This window comes from Microcaecilia unicolor, chromosome 10 (genome assembly GCF_901765095.1).
Source record: "Microcaecilia unicolor chromosome 10, aMicUni1.1, whole genome shotgun sequence".
Lineage (NCBI taxonomy): Eukaryota > Metazoa > Chordata > Amphibia > Gymnophiona > Siphonopidae > Microcaecilia > Microcaecilia unicolor.
The window spans coordinates 11,110,007-11,130,169 of NC_044040.1; the positions used below are offsets into that span (position 1 = coordinate 11,110,007).

General features: G+C 44.1%; 2 protein-coding genes across 2 annotated transcripts in view; one reads left to right on the forward strand and one right to left on the reverse strand.

The window, feature by feature from the left end:
* The window catches only part of RBM17 (RNA binding motif protein 17), a 241,413-nt gene that overhangs the window by 83,252 nt on the left and 137,998 nt on the right, over window positions 1-20,163 (reverse strand). The gene's annotated exons all lie outside the window — the stretch shown is intronic.
* The window catches only part of LOC115478993, a 33,781-nt gene continuing 30,730 nt past the window's right edge, over window positions 17,113-20,163 (forward strand). Inside the window, exon 1 of the mRNA XM_030216696.1 lies at window positions 17,113-17,155. Within this exon, the coding sequence (XP_030072556.1) occupies window positions 17,113-17,155 (43 nt within the window). The remainder of the gene's footprint in view (window positions 17,156-20,163) is intronic.

A 20,163-nucleotide genomic window follows, 5' to 3' on the forward strand; every position in this document is an offset into this window, starting at 1 on the left:
TGACAGATGATCAGTGGCGTTCCTAGGTTGGCGAATTGCCTCTGCACACCCACACCCCCCCCAGTGCATCACCTGCCCCCAGCGCATCACCTCCAACACCACCGCCCCCGGTGCTTTGCTGTCACCTCCTGGGGGTGCTGGGAGCAGTCGTTTGGCTGTCGGCTCCGCCGGTTTCCTGCCCCGGAACAGGAAGTAACATTAACGGAAGCAGGGAATCGGCGGAGCCGACAGACGAGCTGCTGCTTCCTGCACCCCTTCTGCGGATGGTGATGCAGACTAGAGCTGACTTTGGTAGACAGGCAAACAGCAGGCTTCAGTCGATGGAAGCAGGCCCAGAAAACATTAGAGCCACCTTTAACGAGAGGATAATGTCTCCATAGTTTGGCTTGCTCGGATCAGGCCTGTGTCCCTGATAACTGCCAGATAAAACCATGATGTTGTGGAGGCTTCTTATACCCTTTTGCTAGATATTACGGCCCCCTCCTCATCCGGAACAGTAAGTTGTTGACTTTATATGTTTTGACTTGGAAAAGCAAAACACTATGCCACGTGCAAGATATGGCAAGGTTACTGTGATCTTGGCTTGCTGATTTCAGTAAACTATGTGCAGCCAATTTGTCGCTCCAGTTAGCAAAGGGGAATTCTGCAGTCCTTGGAGCTGTTTTCAGAATATTTGCCGACTGTAAGCAGATCTAGGCCCCAACACTAAAAGATGGAATTAGCCAGAGTCTGTATTTCACAAACTCAGGTTAGCTGAATAATGTGCTCCATACTGTATTCTGTAGTACTTACTTTGCTCCTACAACTACATACTTACCAGCCTGTAATTCCCAACCTCTTCCTTACCTCTGTTTTTTGTGTGGAGAGGGACCACATCTGCTCTTCCCCAGTTAGGGTTACCATATTTTGTCCCCCCAAAAGGAGGACACATGCCCCGCCCATTTCCATGCCCACCCCGCCCCCTTTGACGCCCTCGTTCCGCCCCCTGTCACATTTTCCCCTCCCCCCTGCCACACACCCCGTCATTCCCCCTCCCCGTTACCCCCCTCCCCTTACCTTACTACTGCCCTGGTGGTCTAGTGACCTCTTCGGGGCAGAAAAGAGCCCCCTCTTTCCTGCCCGGAGCGCTGCCCTGCATGCATCCTTCCTGTTCGTGATCTCAGCGCCAATTCAAAATGGCTGCCGAGAGTTGAAGTCGGCGCTGAGATCACGAACAGAAAGGATGCATGCAGGGCAGCACTCTGGGCAGGAAAGAGCCCCGAAGGCGGAAGAGGTCACTAGACCACCAGGACAGTAGTAAGGGGAGGGGAGGCTAGCAATCTGCCCGTCTGTCCAGAAATCCGGACAAACTGGCAAAACCAGCCCGGTTGCCCGGACATTTCCTCAAAAAGAGGACATGTCCGGGTAAATCCGGACATATGATAACCCTATCCCCAGTACTCTGGGACCACTCCCAGCTCTAGAGAAGCATTGAAAAGGTCAGGCTCCAGGGTGGGTGGAATGGCCTAGTGGTTAGGGTGGTGGACTTTGGTCCTGAGGAACTGAGTTCAATTCCCGGCACAGGCAGCTCCTTGTGACTCTGGGCAAGTCACTTAACCCTCCATTGCCTGTCGCATTGAGCCTGCCATGAGTGGGAAAGTGCAGGGTACAATTGTAACAAAAAATAAATAAAAAGCCAGCGGAGCCACTAGAACTTCTCTAAATTCTTCAGTATTCTTAAGTAGAGGAGTGTGGTTGCCGTGTTAGTCCACTCTTAAGGTTAGCAATAGAAATCAAACAAAATAAAACATGGAAAAGAAAATAAGATGATACCTTTTTTATTGGACATAACTTAATACATTTCTTGATTAGCTTTCGAAGGTTGCCCTTCTTCCTCAGATCGGAAATAAGCAAATGTGCTAGCTGACAGTATATATAAGTGAAAACATTCAAGCATTGCTATGACAGTCTGACAGGGTGGGAGGATGGGGGTGGGTAGGAGGTATGCATGGGGACATCAAAGCATATCATTGATATTCTAACAGGATGGGTGTGGATAGGTGAGGGGAGGGTGATCAACAGAGACATACAGCTTTCTGGTTTATAATGGGTTAGGAACCCCAGATCCTTGTTAAGTCCTTTCTGTTGGGTGTTAAAATATTCAATCATTCTGACTTCAAAGGTCTTACGTTCTTGTATGGTTTTAAAGTTACCTTTCAGGATTCTCACTGTGAAGTCACTGGTACAGTGTCCCTGTAATTTATCCAGTTGCAAACTATGCCAAAATATTTCACAGGACCCCAAAGTCATCCACAAAGGAAAGATATTCAACATAAAGGGATCTTTCACTTGCTCATCTTCCAATGTGGTATATATCATTCAGTGTAAAAAATGTAACGAAGGATGCTATATTGGAGAAACAGGCCAGATGCTTAAGACAAGATTCAATTTACATAGACATCACATGAACAATACTGGTGCCAGTAGGGCTCCCACCCCTGTTGGTCAACATTTTACAGGACCAGGACACTGTACCAGTGACTTCACAGTGAGAATCCTGAAAGGTAACTTTAAAACCATACAAGAACGTAAGACCTTTGAAGTCAGAATGATTGACTATTTTAACACCCAACAGAAAGGACTTAACAAGGATCTGGGATTGAGTTCTCACCTTTTTCATTATCTCAGGAAGAGTTACATCAGGTCCTCTAGGTATTTCCATGTCCCTGGAGGGCTCACAATCTAATTTTGTACATGAAGCAATGGAGGATTAAGGGACTCTTTAACAATTCCATGCAGAATTTCAAAGTAGCAACATTCCATGTAGAACCCCAAAGAAGAGCAAGATTCTGGAATCCTAAAGAGTGACAAGATTCCATGCAGAATCTCAAAGAGTAGCAACATTCCATGTAGAACCCCAAAGAATAGCAAGATTCTGGAATCCTAAAGAGTGACAAGATTCCATGCAGAATCTCAAAGAGTAGCAACATTCCATGTAGGACCCCAAAGAATAGCAAGATTCTGGAATCCTAAAGAGTGACAAGGTTCCAAGCAGAATCTCAAAGAATAGCGACATTCCATGTAGAACCCCAAAGAATAGCAAGATTCTGGAATCCTAAAGAGTGACAACATTCCATGCAGAATCTCAAAGAGTAGCAACATTCCACGTAGAACCCCAAAGAATAGCAAGATTCTGGAATCCTAAAGAGTGACAACATTCCACGCAGAATCTCAAAGAGTAGCAACATTCCATGTAGAACCCCAAAGAATAGCAAGATTCTGGAATCCTAAAGAGTGACAAGATTCCATGTGGAATCTCAAAGAGTAGCGACATTCCATGTAGAAACCCAAAGAATAGTAAGATTCTAGCATCCTAAAGAGTGACAAAATTCCATGCAGAATCTCAAAGAGTAACAACATTCCATACTACAAATTTCAGGGCAAGCAGTTGCTTCCCATGTCTGTCTCAATAGCCGACTACGGACGTTTCCTCCAGGAATTTGTCCAAACCTTTTTTAAACCCAGATGCATTAATCGCTGTTACCACATCCTCCGGCAAAAAGTTCCAGAGTTTAACTATTCATTGAGTGAAAAAATATTTCCTCCTATTTGTTTTACATGGAAATACTTTTAAAACAAATAGGTGCAAACTTAGATTGTGAGCCCTCCGGGGACAAGGAAACATCCAGTGTACCTGAATATAACTCAGTTTGAGCTACTACTGAAAAAGGCGTGAGCAAAATCCAAATAAATAAAACAAATGAGCTGAGGAAGAGCCAAACACTTTCTCGTGTGAGGCATCAACACTGCTAATCAGCATGTGTCAGTGACTTCAAATTTTTTATTGTGGGCGTTTCCGTACCCTTGTTCACTGGCTAGTCCTATCACATATAGACTACTGCAGTGGGATCTACGCTGGGTGCTGGAATTACATACTGAAAAGGCTTCAGACAGTCCAAAACATGGCTGCAAGGCTCATACTGGGGAAATCACGCTTTGAACCTGCTCAACCTCTTCGGTTTCAACTACATTGGCTCCCCATAGCAGACCGTATTACCTTCAAAATCTGTTCGCTCACACACAAGATCATGTATGGTGAAGCTCCAGAATATATGCTTAATCTCATTGATCTACCATCAACAAATGCCGTTGGAGAAGAGACAGCTTAGGGGAGATATGATGGAGGTATATCAAATAATGAGTGGAGTGGAATGGGTAGAGGTGAATTCCTTGTTTACTCTTTCCAAAAATACTAGTACTAGGTGACACGTAATGGAGCTACTAGGTAGTAAATTTAAAACAAATCGTAGAAAATATTTTTCACTCAATGTGCAATTAAACTCTGGAGAATGTGATAAAAGCAGTTAGTTTAGCAGGGTTTTAAAAAAAGAAGATGGGACTTGGGGAAAATCCACTGCTTATTTCTAGGATAAGCAGCATAAAATCTGTTTTACTGTTCTGGGATCTTGCCAGGTACTTGTGACATGGATTGGCAACTGTTGGAAAGAGGATACTGGGCCTGATGGTCCTTCGGTCTGTCCCAATATGGCAATGCTTATGTTCTTCTATATCTAGGCCATAAAATACTATAATCTGTGTCTGATCTTATGCAATTTAGGTTAAAGTATTTACACCAGCTCTATGGCTGGTGTTAGTGCTCACACCGAAATTCTAGGCGCATCTTTGACCTGCTATGCTAGTATTCTATAAAGAAAAGTAGGCACACACTTTTCTTTATAGAATAGGTAAGAAGAGACAGATCTTTACATCAGGAAAGACAGTTCAAGTAAGAGGTGCTGAAAAGTTAGGGCAAAAAGACTAGCATTCAAGAATCTCAAAAAGAGCATAGGAAAGAATTTCTGGAAAAGCCGAAAGAGACCAGGAAAGAGGTCAGGAAAGCAAAACTTGAGCAGAAAAAAAGTAAGCTCATGTTATCCCTATTGCTATCAAGACTTTTTTGGGAATGCCTGTGAAAGGAGGAAGGCCAGAGACCGTAAACCTATGAGGAGACAACTAACAATGTGTGACGAGAGATGAGGAAAAAGCAGTAAAGCCAAACATAAACAGTATTCACTAAAGCAAAAATTTGGAGAAGCACCACTGATGGCTGGTAAGGGTACACATGGGTGTTGGCTAGGTACCACACCATTTACAGTGCAATGCTTGTGTGGATGAATCAGCCCAGATGGACCATTCTGATTTTTATTCACTTTTAAATTTACACTCTGGTCTTCATACAGAGCCTCCGAACAGCTTATGAACATAATAAATAGAATTACAAAATCACAGTTGTAACCAGGTACCTTTCTTGTGCAGCCAAGGATAGAACAATCTCCTCCAGCCACAGGCTTCTGGTACAATGAAGAAATAGATGTCCACCAGTAACTTCAATCTTAAGGACTTTTATTCCATGCAGGTTTCTAGTACACAGTTCCAACAGCAGCATTCACCTTCAATCTTAAGCACATATAAGCCACCTGAAAGTGTGTGGCCAATAGTCCCCTTTAAGCAGTAGGCTATCAGCACATACCAGGATTCAATACAGGCTCACAGTCAGCTCCAGTCTGGGCTCTTTATCCAGTGCACAATAAACAGTAGTTCAATTCCCAAGACAAACAGTTCTTTCACTTCATCATCACAGTTCAGTCACCAAGCAGCAGTTTCTACCTTCTATCCTCTTTACCTTCAGGAGAGTCTTTAGGGACTCCCTCTACCCAAAGAATTTCAGCCTGTTTCAGTACTTTAGGGACCTCCCTGCCCAAGGGTTTTCAGCCTGCAAATACTTTAGGGACCTCCCTGCCCAAGGGTTTTCAGCCTGCAACTCCTTCTCTCCTTCTCTCTCCTGAACTGAACTGCTGGGACTCCTTCCCACCTGCCTAATCAATCCCTGGCTTCAGCTACCACAACCAATCATTCTCCTTCCATTAGCTTCCCCACACCCATACCAGCCGAGTTAAGCATTAGACTAATGAGACCAATGATGAACTCCTGCACACAAGGTTTCCTCTCTTTCCGCCTAGTGGCAGCCACTCTACATAACCTGCCAGCTTACACCCATGTCTTCCCCGATTGCAGCTAGGAGTCCAGTCCGGGTTCTTCATCTCACCCTCTGGCTCCTTGCCTGCAATGCCTTCTGGGACTTGTATTTCAGACTGAAACTGCCTTAACCCAACTATCCTGGAGGTGACTTTATCACACAGTTATATCACGTCGAACACATTTTACAATGTAGTAATATTCCCAGAATACACACTGGTAAAAAAATAAGTCTACGTCAAACAACCTGTCATACAGAGGCTGAGAAGAAGGTCTTCTTAATGGTGCTCTCAGTTGCCTCATTGAGGGACACAACCGCAGGAGCAGAAGCAGAGCTGGAAACAGGACAAGAGGCTGCAGGAAGACAAAAGTTCTGTCTGTATTATTCTTTCCAGCGCACCTTGATATGTTATCTCTGTAGAACGGCAAACACAGAGGAAAGCGGATCTCCGCAATGGAAAAACCAAGAAAAGAACACAGCGAAGGTAACAAGATGGATGATGCCAAACAAACTTCTACTGGACTCAGAAAAAGTTCACAGGTAGAGTTTATTCTTTAAAAACCGGACTCGACACGAGTCGTGTTTCGGCCATTCAGGCCTGCCTCAGGAGTCCCTGTATGGCAAAATGCTGTTGGTTCTCTTAGGAAAAGTCTCGTCTAAATGTTGGATTTTCCTATTGAGACCTTGAAAACGTTGAGACAAGATTATCTAAACTTCTTGATGCCAGTGTGAGCGTCACTGTTCTCAAAACGTAAGAACTCGTGTCGAGTCCGTTTTTTTAAGAATAAACTCTTGCTGTGAACTTTTTCTGAGTCCAGTAGAAGTTTGTTCGGCATCATCCATCTTGTCATCTTCGCTGTGTTCTTTTCTTGGTTTTTCCATTGCAGAGGTCCAATTTCTTCTGTGTTTGGCATCATCCATCTTGTCACCTTCGCTGTGTTCTTTTCTGTGTTATCTCTGTACCAGAAATGGGCAACGGCAGTCCTTGAGTGCTACTACCTGGTAAGGATTTCAAGACTACCACAATGAATATGCATGAAATTGATTTGCATGTACTGCTTCCATTGTATGCAAATAGATCTCATGCATATTTTATTATGGAAATCTTGAAAACCCGACTGGGTTGTGGCCCTTGAGGACTGTGGTTGCCCATCCCTGCTGTATACCTCTGGATTCCAGAAGGAATCCCTCCTTGCTACAATGCAAATATTCAGAAAAGCATTGGCAATAAAATTTGAGAGACCAAAATTGTACCCAATGTACCTGAGCTTCCGAGTGTGGTTCTTTCAGGTCATAGCATGAGCAAGGAAACCAGTATGGAGATAACTAACCGGAGGGAGTGCGATGAGGCTTCTTTTCATATAACAAAGAGAGACCCACTACCAGAACATTTTCTGACCCTTCATCATTACAGAGTTGGTTAGGTTGAAAGAAGAGCAGAAATGTATCAGCTCAACCTTCTTCCATATAGGTTGTCTTCAGAAAACATCAGATTGGTGGCCAATTGATGGAGTGGCTACACCCTACAAAATTTCCAACAGCACTTATGGGATACGTTCCACTGAGCAAACTGCCCCATATCCAACATGGCCACTACTGAAAAGACTTAGGATATTTATTGCGCATCCAAAATAATGTGAAGGAGCCTCTGGAGGTCTTCCACCAGTGAGGACTCATAGAATCATCCCCATGGTCTTGGAGTTCTCAGAAAGTATGACCACTATCACGAAATCTCATTGCAAGGTACCATAAAAAAGGAAAAAAATAGCAGATTCCGCAGAATGATCTGATACATAGGTGAGTACCATCAAACCACTTCCTACAAAGCTCTAAGGTCGTAGGCAGTAAACGTGGTTTCCTGGCTGAGAGTTACTCATGTCTATACTGAGAACTTCAGTGTCTGCAGCCAACGGGTACGGCAAGATAGCAGAAGACCCGATGTGAGTCCATGCTGTCTGCAGTATGGGTTTCTTCTCTTACATGATTGAGATTAAATGGTACAAGTGACGAAGAGAGCGATGGGCAAGAGACCCCACTGGACAAATCGCAGTGAGCAAAGTAGACTTTAAGGTCTGCCAAAACTTTTCTGCACAGTCTGTTTCTCAGAAGAGATACAATCAAATTCATGGAAGTCTTCTTGCCTTTGATCTGGGGGATTTCCTCATTCATAGTGGGTGCAAGAGGGGGAAAAGGTAAGTCACTATCGTTTCTTTGAACAAAACATTATAATGCAAGTGAATTTCGTTTGCAAACTCCCAGTTTGAGATTATGTTATGTTAGAAAAAGGTCTCATTTCATAGACTTTGTAGCGCATCACCCCTCTGTACTAAGGTGTTACTTCTGTAGTGGGTAGATCAAAGATCCCCTAGGTCTCATCAAGGCTGATTAATAATTCAGACTTTTTCCATCTGATACAAAACCTCAGGAAGTATAAAAATAGAATATTAAACTGCTCTTTAAAGAGTACATAATATATTTCAGAGAGTCCCTCATAAACTGGTCTCTTTTAGCCGGGAGACCATGATTGCCTTCAAAGTGGAGAGAAAATGGAATTAAGGAAAACCAAGAGTTTGTTCATTACCTTTGTTTATTTTGAAGCTAAATGAAACCATAAAATAGTCATGGACACCCTGTCTCTCATTGTGAGATCTATTCTGCAAAATTCAGAGGGGGCCCAATAATTGTACATAAGGTTAAAGAGAAACATCCCCGCCCCAGGTTAGCCAAATATCTTTCTTTGCAGCATAAGAAAAATGCCCTGGACTGAATTCTTCAGTATTTATTGACTGCCCTAGAGGTGTTTCTTGCATCGGTGTGTTTCCTTTGCACAATAAGGGCTTAAAATGATAAAAGTGAAGATGTAATTTTTGTAATGGTTCCCCAGATCCATTGCAAGATGTTGGCGGTACCTCCTTCCCCTGTAGTCTCACTCCATCTTTTCCAAGTAATCCGGATCAGTTTTATTCCTAACAGGCAAAAGAAATGAACAAAAAAGCACGTTTTCCATTTTTAGCCTGTCTTTCCATGTGATGCTCAAGGTGAGTGACAGAAGTATTTGAATTCAAGCACAATAAATTCCTCTCCCAAAGAGCTTACAGTGTAAGAGCCTCCCACCCTGTCAGACTGTCATAGTAATGCTTGAATGTTTTCACTTATATACACTGTCAGCTAGCACATTTGCTTATTTCCGATCTGAGGAAGAAGGGCGACCTTTGAAAGCTAATCAAGAAATGTATTAAGTTATGTCCAATAAAAAAGGTGTCATCTTATTTTCTTTTCCATGTTTTATTTTGTTTGATTTCTATAGATTCTACATGGAATGTTGCTATTCCACTAGCAACATTCCATGTAGAAGTCGGCCCTTGTAGATCACCAATGTGGCCGCGCAGGCTTCTGCTTCTGTGAGTCTGACGTCCTGCACATACGTGCAGGACGTCAGACTCACAGAAACAGAAGCCTGCGCAGCCTTCTACATGGAATGTTGCTAGTGGAATAGCAACATTCCATGTAGAATCTCCAATAGTAGCAACATTCCATGTAGAATCTCCAATGGTATCTATTTTACTGTCATAGTAATGCTTGAATGTTTTCACTTATATACACTGTCAGCTAGCACATTTGCTTATTTCCGATCTGAGGAAGAAGGGCAACCTTCGAAAGCTAATCAAGAAATGTATTATGTCCAATAACAAAGGTATCATCTTATTTTCTTTTCCATGTTTTATTTTGTTTGATTTCTATTGATAACTTTAAATGTAAGAGACAAAAGCCTCTATGCTAATCACAGCATGGCTGCTTTTAGCTGGTGTAAAAAAATGAAAGAGGTTAGGAAGGGAGAGGGAAAGCATACATGGAGTAGCCTAGTGGTTAGAACACTATCCGTCCCTTCATCTCTGAGCACTCTACCAGAACCCTTAGCCACACTCTTATCACCTCTCGTCTTGATTATTGTAACCTACTTTTTGCCGGCCTCCCTCTTAGCCATCTCTCTCCTCTTCAATCAATCCAAAACTGCTGCGCGACTCGTCTTCCGCCAAAGTCGCTATGCCCACATTAGCCCTCTCCTTAAGTCACTTCACTGGCTCCCTATCCGTTTCCGTATTCAGTTCAAGCTTCTCTTATTGACCTATAAGTGCATTCACTCTGCCGCTCCCCAGTACCTCTCCACTCTCGTCTCTCCCTATGCCCCCCCCCCTCAGGTACTCCGTTCTTAGATAAATCTCTCTTATCCGTCCCCTTCTCCTCTACTGCTAATTCTAGACTCCGTTCCTTTTGTCTTGCTGCACCTCACGCCTGGAATAGACTTCCCGAGCCTGTGCGTCTAGCCCCGTCTTTGGCCGTTTTCAAGTCCAAACTTAAAGCCCACCTCTTTACCACTGCTTTTGACTCCTAACCACTACTCACTTGCCCTGTCCTTTATCCTCACCTATTTATCCCCTTACCCTTAATTGTTCTGCCTGTTTACCTGTCTTATCTAGATTGTAAGCTCTTTGAGCAGGGACTGTCATTTTTGTATATGGTGTACAGCGCTGCGTATGCCTTGTAGCGCTATAGAAAAGATAAATAGTAGTAGTAATACCAGTCTTGTCATCCAGCGGTGCTGGGTTCAAATCCTGTTGCTGCTTCTTGTGATCTTGGGCAAGTCACTTAACCCTTGTGAGCCCTCCAGGGACAGAGAAATATCCAGTAATACCTGAATGTAATTCACCTTGAACTACTATTGAAAAAAAGTGTAATCAAAATATATGAGATTTGCATTTTCCAAGCCCCTTGTGCACGTTCCCATGGGTATGTTTGTGCCAGTTTCAAAGCAGGTAGAAAGATACGTGGCAAGGTTTGGGCCCTGGTTCCATAGCTGGCTTCATTTTCAAAGAGAACCCCAGGGGGAGGGGGGGATCCCTTTAAAAATGAGATTGCAGATGCACAGATAGAATGGACCTGCTGGACTGCAAGCTAGCTCCTGTGTCTGATTAGTACCCCTTAATGGGAGAAAGTGACTTATGCAACGTCACAAAGATGATCAGCAACTGTGGTACAACTTGAATCTTGGTTTAATTTGGTTCTTAATCCATTGCTCTAGTCCACTAGACCGTTCACTGATACCAGCATCATGTTTCAGGACAATTTTGCTGTACCTTCCATTTAAAATCTTTAGGCAAATCATACAAGTTCTTTGTTTTCTTGGATTCAATACGGAATTCTTTCGGAACATTTCACTCTATTTATTCCTAATAATCAGCCCAATATTCAGTGGCAGCTGCTACATGTATAACCGCCCCCCCCCAACCCCCATCCTTGAAGTTTCATGGGAACTATAGATGTGAAGGGCAATTCCGTAAATGGGTGCCCGCATTAAGGGTTAGTTGTGCACATAAATGTACCGAATACTGTATTTTTGTGGGTAAGTTGTACACTTACATGTGTAAAAGAGCAAAATGACTGATCACCATTCCATAAGGGCATGTGTAAGTGGCACAGTGAGCATACATAATTAAGTGCACCCTTGCACTTATACGCTCACTGTTACGCCAGGTCTGTGGTTGGTTTAACCATCAGCATGTATATGTAGATGTTCCGATGCTGGGTCATGCTAGTATTCAATAAGATGATCCAGGTCTATGGCTGGTTCAACCATGAGCATATATGTGTAGAAGTGTCGATGCTGGGTCATGTTCGTATTCGTCTATGGCTTGTTCAAATATGAGCGTGTACATGTAGATGTGCCAATGCTGGGTCATGCTAGTATTCAATATGACGGTCCAAGTCTATGACTTGTTCAACCGTGAGCGTGCACATGTAGATGTGCTGATGATGGGTCTTGCTCATATTCTATATGACGATCCAGGTCTATGGCTTGTTCAATCGTGAGCGTGTACATGTAGATGTGCCAATGGTGGGTCATGTTAGTATGCTATATGATGATCCAGGTCTATGGCTGGTTTAACTATGAGCATGTATATGTAGAAGTGTCGATGCTGGGTCATGTTCGTATTAGTCTATGGCTTGTTCAAATATGAGCGTGTACATGTAGATGTGCCAATGCTGGGTCATGCTAGTATTCAATATGACGGTCCAAGTCTATGACTTGTTCAACCGTGAGCGTGTACATGTAGATGTGCCGATGATGGGTCATGCTCATATTCTATATGACGATCCAGGTCTATGGCTTGTTCAATTGTGAGCGTGTACATGTAGATGTGCCAATGCTGGGTCATGCTAGTATTCAATATGACGGTCCAAGTCTATGGCTTGTTCAACTGTGAGCGTGTACATGTACAGTAGATGTGCCGATGATGGGTCATGCTCATATTCTATATGACCATCCAGGTCTATGGCTTGTTCAATCGTGAGCGTGTATATGTAGATGTGCCAATGGTGGGTCATGTTAGTATTCTATATGATGATCAAGGTCTATGGCTGATTTAACCATGAGCATGTGTATATAGAAGTGTCGATGCTGGGTCATGCTTGTATTCGTCTATGGCTTGTTCATACATGAGAGTGTACATGTAGATGTGCCAATGCTGGGTCATGCTAGTATTCTATATAACAAACCAGGTACCCAGATGCAACTGTAGACTAGACTCTTGCTGCATGGCATTGGGGCACCTGTAAGGATGCATCCACTTACAGAATTTCCCCTTTAGGGGGTAACTGTATAGGTTGCCTAAAGTTAGGTCCTGGGATGGTGCTCATTAAACACAAATTCCATAATGGGGATTGCGTGTACAATTGTCATTGAAGAATACTAGTAAAAGTCCACAGTTGTGCTTCTAACTTTAGTCACGATCACTGATGCTAACTCAACGGCTCGCATCTAACTGCCAATATTCTATAACCTGCATGCGTAAGTACTAGGCAAGACCCTGACCCACCCATCCCAGGTTTACATCCTCTTGCAGTTGCGTGTGATCGAATCCGTGTGCACATTTTACAGAATACCGACTAATGGCAGTTACACGTGTAACTGCTAATTTTTTTTTACTTTATATTTATTGCATTTTTATACAAAACAAGCAACACAATTACATCTTGAAATGAAATCTCCCAATTAGAAGAATTACACACAGTAATGAACAATAGAGAGAATCTTTCTCTCATATACAAACAAAAAAAATGTCAAGGGAATCTTAGACCACAAATTTGGGAGAGACCCGAGACTAGAAAAACCTCAGAGAATGGTTTACTTTACAAAGAAGAAACAAACCCAAGAAAAATACTGCCATCCCTGTCTTAACAAATCAAATAATCTTCCCATTTGTAAAGATGTTCTATCCAGAAACTGTGCCGATGTACGACTTTGTATGAAAGATTTCAACTGCACTGGGTCAAAATAAAATCAAAAGAAATATCTCTCAGCTGAATCACACATTTGCAAGGAAATCATAGGAACAATTTTGCACCCAGGGCTAGGGTTTTTTTGCACACATCAAAAAAAATATGAACTTTAGAACCAAGAAATTCCTCATTTTGATAACGAAATTGCAAATGCATGACTGAATCTTTATCCTGCATGAAGACAACAGAAACAAGTAAAGTGGATCTTTTAACCACAATGTCCCCGTAAGTTTCTAATAGTCCAGTTATATCCAGAACGGAAGCATCACCACTTTCTAATCTATTACGTTTGGCCATAGGGAGACAGTAAATTTTATTCAAAGGGGGTAAAAAAACCATCTGGCGACTTTGGCATCTCTTTTAAACATCTGCAAAATAAGTCCTTAGATGAAACAGAATAGACTTGTGGAAAATTTGAAATCCTGATGTTAAAATGTGTTGCCATATATTCCATGTTCTCTGATTTTCGATGAATTACAGTTCTGTCTCACACCAAAGCTGACGGAGTATCCTGGACTTTCCTTTAAGTCTTGCCCCAAAGCACCTACTTTCTTAGCCAGCGTGGAGGAATTAGATTCTGCAGCTTGAGATTTCAAAAGTGACTGAGAGGTAAACTTAGCAAACCCAACACACCAGTGGCGTAGCCACAGGTGGGCCTGGGTGGGCCGGGGCTCACCCACTTTGGACTCAGGCCCACCCAAAATTGTGGCACACTTGTTGTGGCTGGTGGGGATCCCCAAACCTTGCCAGCTGAAGATTTTCTCTCCATGGCCAGCCAGCAGCATTTGCCTTGAGCCTTGAGCTGATGCTGAGACCGGCCCTTCTGCACATGCTCAGTTTTTGCACATGCAAAAGCACTGAGCATGCACAGCCTACCCGCAGCACCATCAGTTTAAGGTAAGTGTTGCCGGCTGCCATTTGGAAGAGTGCTGGCTGCTCAAGGAGGAGGAGGAAGTCTTCAGTTGGTAGGGTTTGGGGATCTCCGCCAGCTCAAGTATTTCATATTTGGTGTTTCTGGGCAGGGAGGGGTGAAAAGAGGAGCAAACTGGAGGGGGACCGGGGGGAGGCGAATTCCATGCCCACCCCCCTTGGTCTCAGGCCCACCGAATATTGGCCATCTGGCTACGCCCCTGCAACACACAGTGTATGCATTGAAGCCAGTGCAGTCCAGATATCGTCAAGGGGTCCTTTTTCTAAGCCGCGATAAAAAGTGGCCAGTGGTAGTGCGAGCTCATCTTTTGGGCACACGCTGGGCCATTTTTTTACTGCGCCTAGGAAAAAGGGCCTTTTTTTTAAGGGGCCGGAAAATTGATGTGCGCTAAAATTGAAACCAGCACGCATCCATTTTCAGCCTGAGACCTTACTGCCACCCGTTGACCTAGCGGTAAGGTCTCACACGCTACTTGTGCGATAAGCATGCAGCATGCGCCAACTGCTGTTTACCACCGGGTAAGGAGCTCACGGTAGAAAATAAAAAATTATTTTCTACCGCAGGATTCGGCATGCATCAAATTCAGAATTACCGCCTGGCTCACGCGCTAGCCGGGCAGTAGTGCCGATTTGGCACCTGCTGTACGCGTGTAGCCCCCCCCTGCACCTTTTCTAAAGGGCCCCCTAATGTTATCTCAGATGGTCTTACCAGAGGTGGTAAAGTTAAGTAGCTCAGATGTCCTGCAGGCTCCTCAACGTTGCTTGACAACTCTGCTGACCCTCTGTACCAGGGGCGTAGCCACGTGGGGCCACGGGGGCATGGACCCCCACAGATTACGCCCTGGCCCCCTCTACATTTGACCCCCTGCCGCCCGCCCCCCCCACCGCCTCATCAGGTACCTTGTTTGCTGGCCAGCCGAAGAGTCTTCAGCACTGGTCGACTCTGGCGCCTTCGTGGTGTGATCATCTGTTTCTGATGCCTTATGTCCTGCACGGGGCTACATACACGGTGCAGGACGTAAGGCGTCAGAAGAAACAGATGATCACACCACCAAGGCGCCGGAGTCAACCGGCGCTGAAGAAGACTCTTCGGCTGGCAAGGATTGGGGACCCCCGCCATCAAACAAGGTACCTGATGCGCCGCTGGGCAGGGGGTGGGCGGGCGGCGGTTGCGGCGGCAGGGGGGGTCCAAAGTGGTAGGGGGGGTCGGCGGCAGGGGGAGGCAGCTAAACAGTGTCCCCCCACCTCGGGCTCTGTCCCCCCCTCCTGCCGAGGTCTGGCTACGCCCCTGCTCTGTACACACCAGCATCTGAATCGTAGTCTCAGATAGGGTTGCCGCCTTAAGCATAGTTAGGTGAGGTGCAAAGGGAGCAGCCATTCCCCCAGATTTTCAACAAAATGGCGCCTAGGCGGCTCAGCCCTTCAGCCTCGCACCGGCACCTATTTTACAAACGATCTGCTCCCCCATCATCAAAACCTACTACTACTACTATTAAACATTTCTATAGCGCTACTAGACTTACGCAGCGCTGTACAAATTAACATGAAAAGACAGTCCCTGCTCAACAGAGCTTACAATCTAAATTGGACAGACGAACAGACAGCTAGGGGTGGGGAAATTGCAGTGGTAGGGGTGATAAGTGAGGGTGTTGAGTAAGAGAGTCATGGTTAGGAGTCGAAAGCAGTAGCAAAGAGGTGGGCTTTAAGCCTAGACTTGAAGACAGCCAGAGACTGAGCCTGACGTACTGGCTCAGGGAGTCTATTCCAGGCATAGGGAGCAGCGAGATAGAAGGAACGGAGCCGGGAGTTAGCAGTGGGGGAGAACCTAGCTGTGCTTCAGGTTGTCGCCCCATCTGGGGTTATTCCTCAGTTGAGCTCACCCAAACTCTGGTCTGGTTCCTGCTGCTGAGCTTCCATCTTGCTGTGAAGTGCTGGCAGCGGATTGGGATCTGCAGGGCTCAGCACAGCATCGCTGCCCTGCAGAGAGGTGCTCTCTGATCTGCTCTCTGCAGCGGGAATGCCTTGTGAAGAATGGGGCTTACATATAACCGCTAACGGCGTTAGCCGATTACGGTCTGAACAAATACATGGTATGAATGAATACAAAGTGATATTGTGGTAGAATGAGGTACATGTATGGTAGGTACAATTGGGGGGAACTTAGGGAGTTTATTATACTACTACTAACAAACATTTCTAAAGCGCTACTAGGGTTACGCAGCGCTGTACAATTTAAACATAGAAGGACAGTCCCTGCTCAAAGATTTATAATAATTTATAATATATATTTATATAATAACAATAAAGTCTATAATCTGCACACTGTGTCAAGTAGAGTGTTCACGTTTATAGAATGAGGGGTTAATGCCTCTGAAAATTCTTACAGACAAATTAGACCACTCAGCTCTACAAACAGAGGCTGAATATAGCCCATTATCCACATAGGGTCAAATTCTATAAATGGCGCCTTAAAAATCAGCGCCAAAAAACCACGCGCTTAGCACGATGCTATAAATTATGCCTAAGTTAGGTGTAGTTTATAGACTACACTCGCGCGCCGATTTTACGACTAAAATTTAAGCACATCCATTTAGGCCCTCTAAAACCAGGCCTAATTACCTGCACCTAACTTAAGCGCAGATCGGTTGGATTCCAAATCAAACGTAGAGTTTTAAATTTAGACCTGTAAGATACTGGTAGCCAGTGTAGTTTTTACAGGAAGGGTGTGATGTGGTCACGTCAGGCTGCAGCAGTCTGAATTAGTTGGAGCTGGTGCAAACTCTTTTTGGCTTGACCAGTGTACAGGGCATTACAGTAGTCTAGTTGTGATGTCTTTTCCATATACGGAGAGCTATTTCGTAGTTGCTGCAGGTGAGAGACAATTTTTAAAAGGTTGCTTGAATTTGAGGGAATTTGTTTATTCACTTTTAATATACCAGTTAGCCGGAGCATCAAAATGGTTTACAAATCAAATCAAATCAAATCAAGAAAGGAACACCATTAAAACAATAGAACAGAGGAACAGATAATTATCCAAAAGAGGCTAATGAATCAATAGACCAAGCAGAGTCTCCTGCAGAGTCACGAGCCCAGGAAGGCCAAGAGAAATAATCTATAGGGCACACATGGAAATATGATCCCCACCCATGCTTTGCTCAGACCCTGCCAAATACACACTATGCAAGACACATGCATATTTACAGAATAGCAGTCTTCTCCCAAGCCTTTAATGCACACGGTGACTGACTATCCCTCATTCCCAGAGAGGCTACATTTAATTCAACATTGCTGAATGTGGAGTCCTTCAGGATAACCCAACCAATCGCATCAGAAATTCACTTCCGGCAGCATGCGTGCTTGCGTACGTCCCAGGACTGTGTGCAACTAAGAGACTGAATGCCGAAACACGGATCTGTGTCAGGTTCCTCGGTTGAACCATGTTATTGTCTGATGGAAAATACAACATTGCTGCGATTTTGGATATTGTATTTTGACTTTGTGTTTATTACACTTCATTAAAGAATTTTATTTTGCCGCACCTCGAGTTCCTCGCTTTTTTGTGGCAACTCTTTTGGTCCATCCCTACTCTGAAGAATTTTTGTTGGCTCTCCAGTGCAGGGGGCCCTTTCATGAAGTGGCGGTAAGCCCAACACGGGCTTACTGCTCACTAAAAGGGAAGTTTCCTCCCTCAGGGCACGCCATTTCCGATGCTGCAAAAATATTTAAATTTTTGTAGCGCCGGTGAGTACCCGGCAGTAATCAGTCAGTGCCGCGAGCTGCCTGGTTACCGCCGGGTTAGTACAGGAGCCCTTATCGCCTCCTAAATGGTGCATTACTTTATCCAGCTGCAAACTGTTATAGAAAACGGAGCCCTTTATTTTTAGAATTTCTCTTGCAGTTCATATGGAACCCTGATGGCAGCCATTGATGGAGTTGGGTTGTCTATTTCATCATGTGGAAAGAGATCTAACTGGTGTGTGAGATCCTTTGTGACATCATAGTCACGCCGAACCAATCAAATGCAGCGAATGTGACTTTTGTGCCAGCATAGTTGCTCCTAGGGAATTGTGGGAGATGGTTAAAGAATCTCAATGTGGCAATTTACCAGTAATATTCTTAATCGGTACTGAGTGAATATTTACTGCTCCCAATGTGCATTTTTTAAGTATTTCACAGTACACACATTAGTACTGCTGTCATTAACAAGAAAGTGATAACTAATAATAGATTTTTTTGTTAGATGTTTGTCATCTGATAAGCCATTAGTGAAATCAGTTTACCAGTTCGTGGTAAGACTGTGGTTAACTCTTTCAAGCCTCTTGTCTGGAAGCCACAAAGTGCTGCTAGACCATCAGATATAATCCATGCAAGCAAGGCAGGTCTTGAAGATGTGAAGATGTATTTCTTTCAGCTCTTCCTCTCCTTGTTTCCTTCTACTCATGATTGGTCTGTGAAGAGCTCGAAAGACACATCAAATTGCAAACGCTCAACCGCACTCTATTGTCAGGTGCAGTGGAAGCACCTCACTTTCCACAACAGCTGTGGGACAGAGCCTGGATGCAGTGTCTGGAGTTCTGCAGCCAACGTTGTAAATATCTGTTGTAATCCGCAGTCCAAAGTGTTAATAACGCTACTGTTTAAACAGTGAGAAATCATTACTCATGCAGTGGCTTAACTAGTTTTATGTGGTGACGCCAAACTTCTCAGAATCTTCTTTAAATGTGACACAATCCAAGAAAAGGTATCAAGACTTCATAGCTTCATGGAGAGGCCCCGTCATATATGTCAGACCTAGTAGATCTACCAGCAAGAAATACAAAAAGTTCATCATGTACTTTCTTGAACCTCCACTATCCCAACTGTAGAGGACTTAAATATAAAGCAATCCATGCATCTAGTTTCTCCTACATCGGCACGCAAATATGGAACGCATTACCGAATGCTATAAAAACAACGCATGATCTGACAACCTTCCGGAGGCTACTGAAAACTAATCTGTTTAAAGAGACTTATGAAATGAATCCTTCATAAATGACTTAACTTCAAAAGTACACCAGAACAAACCAATTATCAGGTTACTTTAATCACATTATTATTACTGTATGTTATACCTTGTCCTTGATATCATAGACCTGATATGAATTATTTATTCATTTACTCCCAATTTATCTGATATTTTTTATGTACCTTAATTGTATAAATAATCTGAACTTTTCATTCCGTTAATGGCGATCGCCATTGCGGCATAATGTAAGCCACATTGAGCCTGCAAATAGGTGGGAAAATGCGGGATACAAATGCAGCAAATAAATAAATAAATAGCTGCTTCATTTAGAAACGAGCTCTAAAACTGATTGGGGGCCATTTTGACCTAATTTTATTTTAAACATCACAAATGAGAAACCGTTATGAAAATATGTCACAAAATTTTTCTGATTTTTAATATGCTGTGTCAGTGAATTGACAAATAAAAAAATTATATATATATATATATATATATACCAGCCGTTCAGTCCGTAAAAACGGGCTAGTATAGGAGGGGGGGTTGAAAGGCCCCCCACCCCGCCGCCGAGTTCGCCGCTGCTGCTCCCCCTCCGAGTTCATCCCCCCCCCCAGATCCGTCGCCACCCACCTTCCACCCGGTCGGGCCCTCGCTCCGCTATTGAAACAGTGAGGGCACGCAGCACATAGCTCTACTGCTGAGCTGCCATGGCCTTGCTTCTTCTCTGCCTGTGTCCCGCCCTCGTGTGACGTAACGTCGTCAAGGGCGGGACACAGGCAGAGAAGAACAAGGAAGGCCGACGGCAGCTCAGCAGAGCTGTGTGCTGCGTGCCCTCGCTGTTTCAATAGCGGAGCGAGGGCCCAACCGGGTGGAAGGT